Source organism: Nomia melanderi, chromosome 11, assembly GCF_051020985.1.
Source record: "Nomia melanderi isolate GNS246 chromosome 11, iyNomMela1, whole genome shotgun sequence".
Lineage (NCBI taxonomy): Eukaryota > Metazoa > Arthropoda > Insecta > Hymenoptera > Halictidae > Nomia > Nomia melanderi.
The window spans coordinates 900472-918879 of NC_135009.1; the positions used below are offsets into that span (position 1 = coordinate 900472).

At 30.2% G+C, this 18408-nt stretch overlaps 2 protein-coding genes across 9 annotated transcripts in view; one reads left to right on the forward strand and one right to left on the reverse strand.

Annotated features, from left to right (window-relative positions):
- The first annotated feature begins 4144 nt into the window (after positions 1–4144).
- LOC116427731 (uncharacterized) lies at positions 4145–6816 on the forward strand. The gene is made up of 7 exons (XM_031978438.2): positions 4145–4313; positions 4894–5312; positions 5387–5610; positions 5686–5741; positions 5826–6042; positions 6127–6335; positions 6404–6816. The coding sequence occupies exons 1-7, from the start codon at positions 4237–4239 to the stop codon at positions 6480–6482; spliced, it is 1281 nt and encodes a 426-aa protein (XP_031834298.1). The 5' UTR covers positions 4145–4236; the 3' UTR covers positions 6483–6816.
- Positions 6817–7183: 367 nt separating this feature from the next.
- The window catches only part of centrocortin (cerebellar degeneration-related protein 2-like), a 200138-nt gene continuing 188913 nt past the window's right edge, over positions 7184–18408 (reverse strand). For all 8 annotated transcript variants that reach the window (XM_031978432.2, XM_031978437.2, XM_031978436.2 and 5 more), the window contains 3 exons: positions 16528–16751; positions 14846–14999; positions 7184–9822 (listed from right to left, as the gene is read on the reverse strand). In XM_031978432.2, coding sequence (XP_031834292.2) covers positions 8575–9822; positions 14846–14999; positions 16528–16751 — 1626 coding nt within the window. In that variant the 3' untranslated portion in view covers positions 7184–8574. The remainder of the gene's footprint in view (positions 9823–14845; positions 15000–16527; positions 16752–18408) is intronic.

Consider the following 18408-nt stretch of genomic DNA (forward strand, 5'->3'; position numbering starts at 1 on the left):
CACCGATCAGGTTCCGCCTGATAAAAAAAAATCATAATTGGGTCCATTTCGAATTACACAAGACAAGAAATACATAGTGAGATCGGGTTTTTAGTTCCTTTCAAATATTAACCTAACAATACGTATAATTACTACTGGAACCATTCTCGCATTTTGCAGTGCGTTGAAAACCGAGAGAACGTGATTTAGAGTCAGCGACACAATACACATTAACAATTGTACTATATAACTTTCATTGAGAGTATATTTAAATAGTTTCCTCTATTTTGAATTCAACTTTATTTGGTGATCACATCCTTTGAAATTGCCGTATTAGTACATTCCAACAACAGTACACTTTTGTCGCTCGAAGTGTACCTCATTCTTTTTTAAAGAGATACAAGACAAAAAAATATTTATAACTGTTACAGATCTATCAGTTTTGGTTTTGGTTGTTTGAAATCGACACAATGTTCGTTCGGTTCATATTTCTATAAATAATGTCTACACCAGGTATAGTTTAATTTTCTGTAGTAATATCCAACAGAAAACCTGAACATATCAATTACGGAACCTATACAGAATATGTACATATTACTTCTCAAGAAAGTTTGAAACAGTTATTTCTGACACGCTTTTTTGGCATAGATCTTTATTTGTAATATATTTTTTACGTAGACACAAAAATAGAATTACATCAATAAAATAGATAATATATAATTAATGAAGGTATATTTTGTACAAAAATATTTTTGATAATAATATTGTATATATTAAATAATTATAGTTTATTATTTCTTCATGTATACTGTTTACTCTAGTATGTTTTATAATCCACTTTGCAACGAGTAGTCAGTTTCCTTGTTTTCTTGTTCATTATAATCCATTTTTCTAATAGCACTTATTTTGATTGGAATTTACTGAAGATTGTTTTAAATAATATGGGAAGTGTAAGGGTTGGAGAGTAATTTCATTTTTAAATATTATATCTTCTTCATACCAATGCTTGATCATCTAATTTGGACAAATTTTTTCACTAAATAAAATTTATTCTGCTAATTTACTGTTTTCTATTAACACAATAATGAATAAATAATTTGTGTCAAAAGACATTCGTAACCGTCATTTCCCTTTTCCATGACTATAAAGTACATGATCTGGAGCGCATACTGAATATCGCTAACAACGAATAAAAATTTAAATAAATCTTCTTCTTTTACATGATTATTTCTTTATCCTTTCTTAATATTTTTAATGTATATTGAAACTTCATTTATTAGATCAGTATTTTATCAGACTATTGTTAGTTATCATGTGTTCCGTTATTTATTAGTCGCGTTAATTAGTTAGCTTTTATTTAATTCTTAGGACACATCTGTATAACAAATAAAACTAGCCCGCGATTTCATACTGAAAAATCAAAAACTCGCCCGCGCTTAGAGGGTTAAGCCTGCGAGTACTTAAGTACATATATACATGGTAACATCTAATGCCTTAAGGCTTTCACACGCTTGCGGAAGATCGGGTGGCTTGCGCTTCGAGTCGCTCAAAATGCTTGAAATATTCGAACACGTCCAAATTTTTCAATCCTTTCAAGCCTGCAAGGCGCACTATCTACGTTCTCCCCTTCCCAGAAGTCTCAAACACCGCAGGCTACCAGCAACCTCTTAGGCAGCTCAGTACTTCCAGTGTTCATGCAAAGTATGTAATGGCATTCGCGAGTGAATGTATCACTAATTTCATATAGTCCCTACAGTACATTACTGTTCAGGAGTTAAAAGTTTATAAGTCAATTCAAATAAAATAAACCACTTTAAGTCATAAATGCATATATATTAGAACAAGACATTAAAAAAAAGTTACAATTAACAATTTATAACCATATATCCATGCAGAAATACAAAGCAATGGGAGTGTAAATTTTATGAACATAACGCAATTGACTTTATACATTTGAGCCGTTCATTTTGACAGTGGCTTAAGTCCATTTTTAAAAAAAACCAAGTTAATCTTTATAATAGTTTCAGTTCTACATAATCTTTTTATTCTTTAATAGTTCCTTAATCTTTTTTAAGTGAACTTAAATCACTTTCAAAATAAACGGTTCATTTTTCTACTAGAGTTTAGAGCAAATTATGTATTACAGCTTCAGGATACAACTAATATAGTAATCAATTATAATTATAAACAATTAAATCTTTCTTTCTATATCAAAGATTTGGAACTGAAATGTTCTCTCAGTAGTGAAAGGATAATAAAAATTAAAATAAATTATTGTAGATTTAAAATAAGAAAAAAATTTAGTTAACTAAATATCATATTTTTATACATTTTTTGAAAAGTGAGGATACATTATCTTACTTATACTTCTGGATTTTACTCATTTGCAATGCACAAATGAAAAAATATATTCGGAACTAAGGAGAAAGGAATTCTAAATGTAATATTACTTGGAACTAATTTTAAGTAAAGCAAAATTAATATGTATTCATAGAAATCACAATATTGAATTGCAATTCTCTCTTCAGTTTGTTTAATCCATAATGCCACAATAGACTCAAAGAAATACATCCAATAAAAATATTTCAGATCTTTTTTAATAATATGACTATATTCTTATTACAGGATAGTTCTATGTTGTATGCATGCATACAATTCATAATTTACTCGTAATTTAAGTTAATTACATTTCCACATAAAACTTTTACTTTAGAACTATTAAATTGATATATATCTGGTAATATAGATATTTATTTTAGATTTCCACTATGATATAAATTATAATAAGTACATAAGTTAGTAAGTTTAGATTAACATGATATTAAAACTGATACTAAAATTTATATTCTAGCATTATAAATTACTTATTATGAAATATATGTGCTAAGGTAATTTCTTCTATTTACTTATATATTACTGTATACCTACACATACACATGTTCAAAATCTCCCTTTTTTAAATATTAAGTACACTAAATATATTTAACAAAGTAAGTGTATATGTGTATATCTGTGTATCTTACAGCAATACTTTTATTCGTACTCAATATATTTTTAAAATACAATATTGCATATATACATTGTTGGTTTCAACTTCATATACTTTTAGACATTGTCTCAGTAAAGTTAAATTATAATTTTTAAATCTAAAATACATAATATTTTTTAAAAATCTTATTATACATGTATATACAATTATGTTTTTATATGATGATTACAATTCAAATGTGTTTGTTATATTTAATATCTTATTATTATTCATATACATAATAGAAAACAAAATATTTATGCATTTCTTGAATGACGTACATCTTTTAATGATTATAACTTTTTAGTATTTTTTGCATATTATAATGCAACTATACGTATAGTGAATTGTAATTTTTAAATTTATACTTATATACAGAGATATGATATGTATATCAGAAAGTTATGTTTTTTTATGACAGTGAAGATAGAACTAAAGGAAGAAATAAAGAATAAAAGTTAGATTAGATTCACTGTGTGATTTAATATTTAATGTTTAAGAAGAAATTTTCTAAAGTAAACACATTTTTATTCTTGAAAAGTGAAAAAAAATTAAACAAATAAAAAGAAACACTTGAAAGTAAAATCTCAAATACGACGTACGTTGGTTACGTACAAAATAGCCCGCCATTATTTTGAAATACAAATTAAATAAACATAAATATATTTGCACAAATTACTATTTTTATTGTAGTTATATTAATTTATATAATTGTATACTTATGGCTATATATTTACTTTTATATTTCAATAACATATATATAGAAAATTAAAAAATATCAATTGAGACCTACCTATAAAAGGTTAGGTCAGAATATCTTAGTTCTAAATATAACTCATATAGGAGTAGATATAAGAATATATCTAGAGTGAAATAAATAATTAATTTAGAGTAAAACGAATATATAAAATGATTAAAGAAAAAGCAGTTTATTAATCTCGTACAGCTTATAGTTTAACAAAAATTGAAATCATTTATTAGTGTACTGATGAATCATATTAGTAAATGTTAAATATATATGTTTTTTACAATAGTATATTGTTATTATTTTTGTATATATCAAAATAATTTCATATAAAATTATGATATAATACCATAAGGCAAGTTTACAATGTATACTATCGATGCACCACGTGTCGTTACGTGAGAATCCGCTCTTTCAAGTATGGAGTAGCTTGTAATTTTCGATTTATGATTCGCGTCTGTTCGGATAGTCGAATTATCACGGTATGGCTGATGTGGGCCTAAGTTTAGATGATATAATTAAAAAATCGAAGTCGTCAGGAATGAGAACCAAAGGTGGAGGGTGAGGCAATTTTAAAAAATTGGTAGTAATTTTACTCTGCAGTGACTTCTGTGTTATCGATTTCTCTATAACCTTAAAGAATGGAACCTACAGTTTATTAAAGATATTTGCTTGCTATTCGTTCCGAAATGTTTTCATAAAATCGTTATTTCAGCTATGGTGTTTCTTTTAAAACTACTTTATAATTATAGTGACTTTGACTTTCCTCTCTAATGGTGTATTTGAAATATGAAAATTCTTTTAAATTGATTGCTTTTATCTAATGAAAGGTGTTGTTGTAATGGAGCAGATTAAAATTTTTTTTCTATGTTGATCTTTCGAATGCTATTACAAAGAGTTTTTGTTATTTTAAATGTTATTGCTATGTAATTGAAAATATATTTTGTAAATACCTTTTATTTTAATGTTTATTAATGTGACTGGTACACGATAATTGGCGGTGTTTGACATTAATCCTTATTATTAATACTTATACACAACAGTATAATAGGTAAACAGTTATTTTTGAAAGTAAGGAGTAGAAACTATGTAGATTTAATTGCATATGTATAATTTCAATAATTTGTAATTTTTTATGCAGTATTAGAAGGAGAATTAATAGAGGTGCACGTACTAATGGTTCTATAAGGGGACATGGCTCACAAGTAATTACAGATGCTCGATTTAAAATTATACAAAAGAATCGAGAAAAATTAACAGATGCAAGAGACAAATTAGCAGAAATCGCAAAGCAAAGTGATGCTAGATTAAAGTTAGATAAAATACGTGCATCGCAATTGAAAAAAGTAGAAACACAATTGCCTGGAATTTCTCGGAAGACAGGACGCAATGGAAGATTATCATTATCAACTAATAAAATGCCTCCAATGCTGCCACATCCCATGCCACCGAATATTCCGAACAATTATATGCCACCACCAACAAGAGCAGTGGGTTACAGACCTCCTCCACTCGCAGAACCACATTACATTGGAGACATCAGCATGGATTATAATGATGGTATAAATGTTTTAGATAGTTGAATTAGTGACACATTTAATTTGTAAAATATTTGATTTGTTTAAATTTTTCAGACTATTTAATGGAAGCAGCACCTTTGAGAAGAACTGTGAACAATGAATATGCTCCTACACCGCCTCCCCCGCCTCCTGTGTTCAGTATTAAGCCTGCATCTCCGTACACATGGGTAAAGCCAGCAAGCAATAACGTTTCAAGAATCGTACCTTCTAGAAAGCCTGAAGTTGATAGAGAACGTGAAAGAGTCAGAGACTATAAAGTTATTGCACGTTCTTCAATGGTAAATGTTTTGTAAAGAATTTAATGTAGTCAGCTTCAAAATATAAGTATCTGTATTTGTATGTAATATTTTCAGACAAAAGCTGTTTCTCCTACATATAAAGATGACTGGAGTTTTGGGACAAAATCACGGTATATATTTTTACTTGTAAATTTAACATATGTACTCTGTTAAATGGTTTTTGTACAATATCTAATACTAATGGTACTCTGTAGTACTATATTAGCGGAAGAGCCAATGGAGCCGAAGTATTACGATTCAAGAAGTCACAGAGATATGGGAGTAAAATCAAGATTAGATTCAGTTCCAAGTAAATCGCGCACTATGGGTGTTTTATCTCGACCCAAAACTACTACTAGTTCATCACAATCTACTGGTTATAGAATTGTAGTGTCAAATTTACAAGCAAATGTTACACAAGAAGATATTAAGGTATAATTTTTAGGATAACAATTTATGAGAATTGTTAAAATTACTTCCAGTAAATAAGAAATAAATTAATATTTTTTATTTTAGGAATTATTCGAGGATGTAGGAGAATTATTAGTATCGAGATTAGTACGACCAGGCACTGCAGAGGTAATTTATAAAACATTAAAGGATGCCACTAAAGCTGTTGAAACTTATCACAATAGACAGTTGGATGGACATCCCATGAAGTGTCTTTTAGTGAATCCACGACCAAAAAATAATCCAACAGGACCTGCTGTTAGATCTATTACAGAGTGAGTATATAGTTGTATAGTTGTGAAATATTTTTATGTAAACATTTCTATTGCTTTGTACGTTACAGATCCAGAAGGAGTGTTAGTTCAAGTTACGTACAACCAAGTTTAGGAGCAGTGCATCGTGCATTGTTCGATGATTCTTAATCAAATACATGTTTGTCAGCAAATGTCACATATAATGGCAATGAATTTTATCCCAAATATTTCTAAAGGGGAATAAATGCGGGAAATAGGGAGCTGGAATCAATTGTATAAGAAAAATCTTACTTGTAGAAAATGGAAATGTTCTAAGTGGAATTTTAAAATAACAAAACATCACTTACTTTATCTTTAATTTGTATAAAATATAGTATGCTTCGGCAGTTGAAGGAGAATGAATACGATAGCGAATGAATTTAAATTGTAAACAACAATCACAAGATGCTTCTTGTACCTTTAATATACTTCAATAAAACAACAAGCATTTAGGAATTTTTAATACATTGTTTTGAATGGAAAGTCAGTGAAAGAAAATAAATAAATGTCTGCAGGAAAATTAAATTATAGAAAGTGCAAGATACCTATTGCACGTTTAGCATTTTTGTGATGTAAATTTTAATGACTAAAAAGAATGTCATAGGGCTTTTAATAAGATTTGGTTCATATATACAAGAGGGATTAGTTGTTGCTACGATAGAATCTACTAAAGATTTTATTTACTTGGTATAATATCATCACAATATTGTAGTTCAGTATATACATGCTATTAACGACATGCATCGAGTACTCTCAGAAATAGGTTTTATGTTACCTAGGGAAGTGCGAGCAAGTAGTTGAAGTTGGTTGACAATTGTAACTCGATGAAGTAAATGGCACATAAATAATTTTATTCCATCATTACAACTACAATTTTTCGAAGGGAGAACAGATTTTCGAGACACAGCTCTATTTGTCTTGCACATTTAATCACGTGGATCATTGACAGTATATATTAAACGTTGTGTATGTACCTTTGTTACCCTCACACATCCACATGAAAAAAGATATACAATTTAAGATATAAAATATAATAAAAAAATTAATGTAAAATAGTTTCGTACCTAGTTCAGACGTTGCGCACGAACGTTCCTCTTAAATATTTACAAAATGCATTTTAATTAGCACTGATTTACCAATACTGAATCTTATGACCTGAAATAATTTAATTCTTTCTGTTCTAAGTATCCGCGCGACATTAAACTTAACAAATTTTGAACTAAATCTCACTTGACTATGTTTTACGTATAAAAGTCTCTCTCTTTTTTTGTCTTCTCAAGGCCAAATGCGCATGAGCAGTTTGCAGGAAAAAGATATAGTACAGTATGGCCCAACCAATCCAGACAAACGAAATTTGGTGGAATCGTAGAGAAGGGGGACAGGACGTTACATATGAAATTTCGGCCGCGGACAATTAGTTTCTAAGATACAAAAAAAATTTCTAATTCAAACTGGAAGGACTTTTGGCAATTATAAAGTATTAACATGGGTGGAGGAGGAACTGTGCCTCTCTTCTTACACTCCCACCGTAAAAAAATTAATTCTATCAATATCAATCTCTATGATCTGAAAGTGATTTCTATACGTTCTATTGTACGCTATATAACAGCGTACGAAACTACAATGATTGACTGGAACTTTTGTAACAGATAACAGCATCTGCATGAAACCTGAGAAAATCAAAGCTAAAACTGGCGAACATATAGTCATACTTGTACCGTTTCACAGAAACGCTCGTGTGTATTGAATCTAATATAGTGGTAGCGGTTCTTCGCAATTATCTCGGAAATTAAAAGAGTGGCCTTTTTGTTACAAAAAACGTTGTTTATAACATCAATTTTTATAGCATTTACAAATTTTAAGGTCGGTTTTACGGTCAGTATTCTACAGCATTATCAAAAGTTCCTTATTGATAACTCGGAAATTAATAATTTGCCCGTAGCTAAAATTTCACGTGTAGTATGATTTACTCTTCCCATACCTCCCCACAAAATGTCGTTTCTTTACGTTGGTGAAGCAATACTGAACTATAATCTGTGAAAATGTCGCAACAACGATTATTTAAGAGTAACAGCGAAACGAAGTTGTTCTATCTCACAACAAGAAAGACAAAAGAACTTTTCCCTCTATTTTTTCAAAACAATCGCGGCTGAGATATTTTCCCGCAAAGCGTTCGTATGCAATTTAGCTTTCTTAATTGGTATCAGTGAAGACTCATTCTTTAATTTCTACGATTGCTTACTTTGGATTTGTTTGGCAATCTGAGGACTTCGGCGTAAGACATTTCTAAGCGTTTCAACCGGGCGACATCTTCCGATGCTGTGCTCGGCTTGTAATCCCTATATTCGAAAGTGTGATTGTGCTGATCATTATTGTTCCTTGTATATATATTTGTTCGCCTTCCAGTGTGTGGTGACTCTTTCGTCCTGCTCGCGTAACTGAACTCATTGCACGCGTTACCAATCTGCTCGAGAGCGTTAAACGGTCTGAATTTCTTCTTTCCGCTACTGTTCGACTTCGCGTTAACGATCTTGGGGTTCGTTGTCGGAATTACGTCAGGGGTCGACGGCGTGTCATTATGCGACAATCTTCTTGTGTTGGAGTGTTTCCTGGACGTTTTCTTCACGACGCGAACGCTGGTGCTCAAGTAATCCAAATGGTAACCGTATTTCTTGCCCTCGCCTTTTCCGTGTTTGTGGTGCTCGTGGCGATTGGACTCGTTGCTCTGTCGTTCGTGCGTCCCGTTCATCGAGATCGGTGTCTTTATTCTGTACGGCGGCTCGGACACAACAGAAGCTACCGCGGAAGAAACAACGCTCTGATTGTCGTCTGTGGTCTCGCTAGGTAGGTCCTCGTGCGCTGATATCGAAGACGGTGGCTGCGGGACAGCCGTGATCGCAGATTCGTCCACAGGTGGTAGGAGCTTCTCGGCTTCGTCCTTCGCTTCCGCCGTTCGTTTGACGACAGTGTATATTTCCCTAAATATTTGTCTGCATTCCGGTGTCTTCCGGAATCTACTTTCGAACGGACTATTGTCATCGTAAATGCTAAATTTGCAGTCTTCGCCATCAGCGATGGAGCAAAGAAATGAACCGGGTCTACCTTCGGTTTGCGTCATTTTGTTACTAGTTTCGTCCAGGAAACCGGAGGACGAAGTTTCCGCCTCCGAGAAATCCGTTGGAGTGGCGGAGAACAGTTTTTTCCCGCAAATCTCCGTTTTGGCACGTGTAGCATTTCCACCGACGGATTTCGTTGACTCTTGCTGCAGTTCTACTTCTGTCGTCGGATTCTGGAAATTGCTGAACTCGCCCGACATCTCGAGCTCTTCCTGTAAGGACATGTGCGGCACGCAGTCCTTCCGCCGCGGCGTAGAACGTCTTTGGACTTTTAATAGGGCTTGATACTTCTCCTCGAGGATTTTATAAGGATTCTTTGAATCGTTTGAACCGCTGCAGTCTTGGTTCAAGTCCTGCAAAAAAGGTAAAAATATATTTTTTTGTGGGCGATCACGGCAGTTGTGGCATTGTGTAAAATTCATGTGATAAACAAGGGGAAATATTGAACGATAGTTTCGTAAATGATACTTGATTTATGAAATATTCGTATGAAAGAGTATTTTTAACACTACTCGTAACAATTTAATATTTATATGTCGTTTAAATATAATTGAACACGACTGGTTTTATTGAATTATAACCGTTGCATATAATGTGATCATTAAATTGTTTGTAGAGTTATTTATTTTGATAACTATAAATATTTGGTCAAGATAATTTTTGAAAACTTTATAAATTGCTTTTTATTGGTATAAATCCTCGTTTGTGATCAATGCTGATAATTATTAATTTAATAAATTATCAGAGAGATCATTATTTGTAATTAGTATTCAAGCAGTTGGCGTACATTATTCGAATAATTTTAACCACTTTAAATGTATTACGTTTTCATCTGATTGTTAAGTGAAATTTTAATAGATAATATTCAGTTCGTTTATACGTTACTTTTCAATTTGTCTTTTGCCATAATCTCGGTTACAGTCGTCGCATGACGTTTTTTATATATTAAAAATAGTTTTTATGCAGACAGAAATTTCGTCGCTAATATTATGAAACAATAAGTTATAGTTTATTTTAATTCAGTAATTGATTGTTCAATAATTTGTAATAGTTCCAAAAGGTTAGTATTGATGCATGCAAATTTGAAATTTCGAAGCTGAATCTGATTGATGGTGCAGTAGTGGCAATTCATTTTTCGAACAGTAAAATTGAAGAATTAATGAATAGAATTATGAAACATTTGAATAGTTATTAAAAGCAAGGATATTTGGATTACAGGCAAGGAGAACGCCAGATTTATAGGATATTAAATAAGTGAAAGCAGCATTGTTTATTGAAAAAATATGCTTTATTTAAGATCATATAAATCTGGCACTTACATCGTATAACAGTGTTTTAACAAATATTTCGACTAGATACGCTAACAATATTCGGCCATTCTATAAGTCGATTGAACAACGTTATAGATTAATCACGATAAGACAAACTTAACTCTAAGATATAGCAGCAGCATCAGCAAATTCAATCTACCTATATTTTATACAATTATTACGGATTATTACATTACAAGATATTGTAACTACTTTCTAAATCATTAATTTAACGCAGTCTTATTAGGTCTTTGGACATTAAAAGGCTCGATTTACACTAACGGTCAACAGTACGGTCAGATCACGATCAACGATTTTACCGAAGTATTCACGTTCAACGATCAGGAACATTGAATCTCGTCAATATACATATATTTAATTTCTGTTTGTTCGATCGAGAAAAGAACAGTATTTTATAAATATAACTTAATGAAAATCGTGTTAATTTCAGATGAGTAGGAGATTATATTACGGTAAAAAAGACGACAGTTTTGAATAAATCGGATGTTGGATAATCTCCTGAAAGCAGTCGAATGTTATTTCTTTGTGCCCTAATTTAGTTCTAATTTCCATTCATATTTTTATTTTATGTGATGAGTCGCAATATTTTTTTTTGTAACTAAAATACACTGTTTTTTTTTGACAAATTTGATTAACCCCTTGCCTTTCCTTAATTTATTTCTTCACTATGATCGATATAGCTACTTTGACATTAATAATTTCTTAAAAGAAAGAGAGATATTCTATGTACATGTTTGCTCTAACGTGTACTAACCGATAACAAAACAATAATATTTAAGTTGAATTCGCAAGAATTGAGTAATATTTATATTTGTTAAATTTCGTTTCAAATCTTCACCATGAGCCTGACACATTATTATAAGGCAAGGGGTTAATTTCCCGTTGTCCATGATTGTTTTTGATCGTTATCCGTTCATAGTTGCTGGTTGGATCAAATCCGGCGAAGTTTGCTGTAGTAAATAAATTTTGATTCGTTCTGACCGTACCCCCAATAAGTGAATGCTTTCATTGAATTACATTAAATGTAATATCTTATTATTACATGAGTTATGATTTAACTTGATCTGACCGTACCGTTGACCGCCAGTGTGAATCAGGTTTAATCATTATTTTTGTTTTTCACGATTAACATTATGTAATAAAATGTAATAAAAATTCGTAGAAATTCTACTAACGTCAATTTTAAGTAAACGTATTTCTTTTGTTTTTGAAAAGCATGTTTCAATTAAAAAAATTTCATCCGAGAAAATTTGAAGGTGTTTTCATTTCTTAGTAACGTAAGTGCTCAGCTACGAGTTTCTTCCTGTTTTACCTACACCGTATCTTACTTCACTTTATTTAAACAGTTTTAGTATATCTACTATTCTGATGTTCCTAAACCCATTTGTTACTAATAAATCAAGTAATAAATCAACAAAATATTAGAGACAAGTTGGAAAATTCAAATGGGAACTGTCTTCGATGTGAAAACTAATATATAATACTATGAAATGATGGTTATTTTACTATTATCGATGGTATACAACAAAAATGAAACTACTTAAAGCTTAATCGAAGATATTTTTACTACACCAATGGTCTTAAATAAATAGTGATATCAATTAACAAAGTATTGTTGCTTTCGGTTGCTACTAATTAACGGTACTATTAGGTGAGCATCTCACTGTCTACTGTACAAAAAATTAATAACTGATTATGCGTTAAATGTTTTCCCTCATTCAATTTTCTTTCTTACTCTACATTTTAATTATGAAAATGAACGTTTTAAACTATTCGCTGAACATTTTATAGCAGCTTTTTGCGATCTCTTATCGTCAGAACTTTTTTGAGAATGAAGATCGGTATCCGAAAAGGTTTCATCAATAACGGTATGATATATTCGTTCTTTATGTAGCATATCGTATGGAAAAAAACAAAAATCAACGACGGTGCTTTCCATATATACGCGAAAGTTGTCCACAACGGGGAACGAAATTCTCTACTCTCTTTTTTTGCCTTGGATTTCTTAATCTTTGTTGCGAGTCTCTCCTAAAGGAAATAAAATCAAATTACTTTCAAGATTATTCTCGTCAAGTGAGAATAAGCCATTGCACCTTAAGCCCTTGCAAGTATCATTCACGAATTATTCGAAGCGTGTATGCATATAAAAGGAAAGGCCTTTCTATACGATTCATTCGTGGCTGGCTTCCGGTTTCCTGTTTCAAACCTCACATTATCCAGTTATATTTTTTCATACCAATAAAAGTAATTTTTAATAATATTTCTATTGTACTCATTTTTCAATGATTTTTTTGTCTGCGAAAATCTAGAACTCTACCATATATTATTTTAAATGAACAGTCATTTTTTAGTTTTTTCTTAAAAATATTAAGTAAATCTCGATTTTTGTTTCATGCAATTAGTATGGAAAATGTTTGCTCAAATAAAATTTATTGGAAAGAACATTTTTCACCAAAGCTACCACTCGAGTGCAGATGTTCATACATTATGTGTAAGATGTAACAAAATAATAATTTAAAGAAAGTTTAATATAAATTCTATTTTAGTTTCACTTTAAAAACATGTTTACTTAGGGAAATAAGTTTTTATTTAACTCGTTAAGATCTCAAATGGTATAAAAATCCAGAGCCAAATTTTCACACTAATAAAATGATCTTGAGCGTCTTAATATAATAGGATAAACAAGATCATTCCAATATTCATACATCTGTCGAGTTACTTTGAAGGTTTATGCAAATTCAAATATTAGCTTGTCTCTTTAAATTGTAAATTATTCATTAAACAATTATCGTTATTACAATATTTAGATTGCCGATGACCAAATTTATTTGGGCCTATGGAATGTTTATAGTTGGAAATATTTACAAAAAATACTGTACTTATTGTTACTTCTTGATAAAGGAAATCATGTTATGTAAAAATAGTTATTTATAGAATGGATAAAGTTTGTATATAAAATCAATATCTTTTTCATTGGTTACTGACTTTTGTATGTAGTTACATATTTTTTTTAATTGAAATTCAACTGTACCAAAGACTTTTGTAAAATAATCTAAAATGTTACAAACAAACTATTATATTATATTTTTTACTATTTCATCTGTATAAATAGCTTTTTCTTCATATTTTGTAAACTACATAGTGTATGTATAAATTACAGGGTGTATCTAGGAACTGATACAGGTTACAACTCTGTTTCTAGTGAAGTTAGAAAAAAAATGTAAAGGAAAACTTTGCACTATTTGACAGGCTTATCATACCACAATACCAGTTGTTTCATAAAGGTATTGATCCAGTTGCAAAGTGCAACTTCAAAGTGACTTCTTCACATGCGGTGTTGATTTTCTGTTTTAAATATGCGATATTTTGGTTTGGCTCGACATAAATCTTGTTACAAATGTCTTCTTTCTGCTGTATTTATATGATATTTATTATTTATGCATTATTTAGACTTGCAATGGTAACCACTTTCAACATATGATTTTATCGAAATCAAATAATTTTTCAAAATAATATTTTCCTCGATTAAGATAAAATTTCGGAAGTAAATTTCATCCTAATAACGGTTACAAAAGTATGCGATCCAAAATATCTTCTGTCACTTAAAAAGTCTGTCACTTTGAAATTTTATTTAAAAAAATTATCTTTTGGAAATCATAAGTTATAACCCATTGAAAACTGATTAACTTTTGTTGCAACCTTTTTCTACAATGATCAAAAGTGCCAGAAAAATCGTCGTGGCCGATAAATTGTACACGCCTTGAAGAAAAAGTGTTCGACGAAAATTCAAAGTCCTTATATTTTTTATATTAAACAATCGATTTTAATAAAAGTCTTGCTATTGCAAAAAATGTGTTTGAATTTATTTAGACTGGAAACCGATAACTAGTCACTGAATGTTTTGCACGATAAGGTCACAAAAATAGCTCGAGTAGCACAAAATCAATAAGACTAAGGAAAAGTTAGGAAAGTGGAAAAGGTAAAACATCTTTCATGCATGTATAATTGGAAGAAGCAGCTTTATAAAATATACGAAAAAGTTTACCTGCGTTAATGACTCGGTATCACGTTGACTGTCGTTCATTAGCGATTCCGCCATACTAATGTCGTCGTATTCCTCTAGATCCAACATTACAGAAATTTCGTCGTGTGTTTTTATCTCCATTCCCCGCAAACATCGTCCACATAATTGCCCTCGCCTGTGGAAGTTCAAACTTCTTTTACCAAAATGAAAAAAATAATGCTACTTCGTATAATTGTCTGCCATGTTACTTTATTAACCCTTTGTACTCTAAAGGTGACTCTCAGTCACCATTCGATTTGATATACCAAAATTATAAAACCTTACACACAATATTAAACTCTTATAATCTATAAATGTGTGAAATATAGAAACAGTAATTTTGTTTCTTAACTTATCTATGTTCTATCATTCAGTTCGTCTCACAGAATGTAGCCTATAACTCATTGGAAAATGTTGAATATTTTTAGTCAAAGACTTTCGAATGCAAAGGGTTAAAATATTCAACTCAAAATAATCTTTAAACTGCTTGGGAGTAATTTTTCAACGTCGAACATTGAAATTCCAGTTTTTGACAGATGTCGGGTTTTCATACGCAATGTTTAAATACGTCTAAGCAAATAAAAGTCAACAAATACGTATAATAATTACATATATTTTAAAATACTATTTTTCCGCGTGTTTTCCGAGGAGAGAAAAATTCATTCTAATTATATAATTGAGTATTCTTGGAGTAGTACAACTCTTAAGATGAAGTTAATCCTTGTTAAAGGATTAAGTGAACTTTTTCTATTGTTAAGAATTAATTGTATAATATAAATATTCATCGCAAATAATCTATGACACATCTTCGAAAACATGTAAAAATATTAGACATAAGAAAAATTGTAACAAATAATTACTGCAAATTAAAAATTTTTTACAGTTAAATTCTCCATGAATTTTTTAGGAAATTCAATAGACGAAGAAAAATATTCATCAACTGATATTACGTTGGTAATTTCTCCTTTCCTATTTTCCTATTTTCCTATTTTCCTATTTTCCTTTCCTATATAAGTTACTTGTTAAAAAAAGTTAAATATTCTCAGGAGTAGTTTGTACGTTGAATTGAAAAGAATGTTTAAGTATGGACACCCAAATTTATTTCTTAAACATAGAATATTTTACTGATTTTCAGATTTTTTTAATTGACTCGAATACTTTAATCCGTTCTGTTAAGAATCGTTTATAGTTTTGTATATAAAATCCAGTATATAAAGTTTCAAATAAAATTGAACTAACAGATAATATTATATCTTTTGCAATCATATTCAATATTATTTTTTCCATAAACATCAAAAACTTATTTGAAGCTGATACATTTAAAAAACGCGAATATTAAACATATTTTAAATAATCTACAAGAAAGTTTAATTAACAAATGAAAATTATGAATATTTTTATCAATTATTTGTTCAATGAAAGCGCCATACATCCATTGGACTAAAACAGTCGATCTAACGATCATTTCAATAACATTAATTCTACATTTGTAACGTTTGGCAAGATACACTATACTAAAATTAAAATATTTTTGGATAATTAATTTTGGAAAAATCATTTATTCCATATGTACGATGTTAAACATTAATTTAAATACACTTTCAATGTAAACATGTTGCACTAGTTAAAAAGAAATAAAGGGGAAAAGATTTCGCGCATCATACCTCACTTCTTCGAGCGCATTTATTTCCTCTTGCAGATTTTTTACGTCTTGCGCTTTAGTGCGCCAAATGTTTAGTTGTTCTTCCAGTGCATTATTCTCTTGAATCAAAGATGCTAATTGTTGACCAATGTCCGCTGCTTTCTTTTGTTCCCTCGCTCTTTGACTCCGAGCTTCTTGTAATTGTCTCAGCAAATCGGTCATTTCTTCTTCAGGTGCAGTAGCGTTCTGGAAATATTTTAATATTTTAATATTAACGTAACCTAACTGTAGAACATTTTTCATAATTAATTTTTTTAGAGATCACAATTATTGCATTTATGATACGCTAATCACTATTGAAGAGGAGCGAGCTGGCAGATATGTACATAACACGTTCCCGACTGCTGACGTGATTCACGTCTTTTCAAATATAATTACTTTTAACATATTTTATTCTTCTGCTCTTTCCCATTTGAGACGTCTTTAACGGAAAGTTTTTCATTTTAAACAACACATCATTACAAGACTAACATTTCAAAACGAATTTCTAAATTTTTGTACCTGTTTTATTGTCAGAAATTTGCAGCAATTTGCTTAAGATTTTCTTTATTTTCACCGGTAATGACTACTAGAAAAGCGAAAAATTTGCTGGTTGCGAATGTGTTAAAAAGGGGTATTGAAAAGCTAAGATAAAGCAACATCTTGTGCCCTACACTCATGTTCGAAGGCTTTTCATAAATAGCAATGGTCTCGTTGTAAATTTAAGTAAATAAATTTGTACAAAAAAATTGATGTAATAATATAAAATAGTAAATAACACATATGTTGTTGTGTAATGTATGTATTATATTATATAAATATACGTTGAATATTAATTTGTATAAAGTATAACTTGATCGATAGGCTTTTCAATGTTGTATCAGTAATTTATTTTTCTATTTCGTCAATTAAAAAATAAGAAAATTAGTTTCTCACTTGTGATGAATGAAACAAAACAATTTATAATACACATTTGAATGTTACATTTAATATCATTCAGATTTTCGATCTCAATTTTCATAATTATAGCAAGTAATAGTCATAGCTTACGTCGATTGAATAATTGAAATGAAATTTCCTTTTCTTTAACTAACTTTTGGGAATACAATACACAAATACTTTTCTTTGATAGCCATTTTCAAAATAAAATTTTGCTAGGTAAAAGATTTAAACCGAAATGTATCATAGCTATGGAAGGTACTCCTAGATCCAAAAAGAACACGGACATTGTTAACTGAATCAAATATAATTTATAGCTAAAACTTTTGAGGCTATATAGAAACTTTCTAAATTTATTGAAAATAAAATTATTTTGAAACTTATTTTGAAAATAAGATTATTTCCTTCTTCAACTTTCTGTTTTTGTTTGAAAGCTTAGTTCTAAAATAAACTTGAATGGTCATAAAAGCTATTTCATAAAAACTTAGAATAATTGTATTCTTCAAGAAGTAAGTGAAGTACAAGTACTTAAGATTACTACATGCATAATATAAGCATGATTACGTTAGAATTACAATTAAAATATCTTCGAAGCCTAACAAGATATAATACCAACTGTTCGTGTAATTATTTTCACGACGGCCGTGCGAATGTTAATGATGCGAATCGTTTTAAAGTATTTAATATGTGAACCGTTTGATTTCTTAACCACGAATGCTTATGTGAACTAAAAGTAAGGGTACTCATTAGATGGTATCAAACTGAAGTGGTTTAGTCCATAACGAATGCAATTACAATTTGCCCTCCTCTGTCGAATGTGCAATTTTACTGATTAAGGAAACTCATAGGTATTCCTATGTTGTGTTACACTCAACATTTTTCATTTGTATTACATCATGTTCAATATTATTATTAAAAAGAATTG

What these genes read in the sequence shown, in the direction of transcription:
- LOC116427731 (XM_031978438.2), top strand. Translation starts at nt 4,237, where the DNA reads ATGGCTGATGTGGGCCTAAGTTTAGATGATATAATTAAAAAATCGAAG. An exon ending in ATGAGAACCAAAGGTGGAGG is followed by an intron (nt 4,314 to 4,893) that starts GTGAGGCAATTT and finishes TTTTTTATGCAG; the next exon opens with TATTAGAAGGAGAATTAATA. An exon ending in AGTTTTGGGACAAAATCACG is followed by an intron (nt 5,742 to 5,825) that starts GTATATATTTTT and finishes GGTACTCTGTAG; the next exon opens with TACTATATTAGCGGAAGAGC.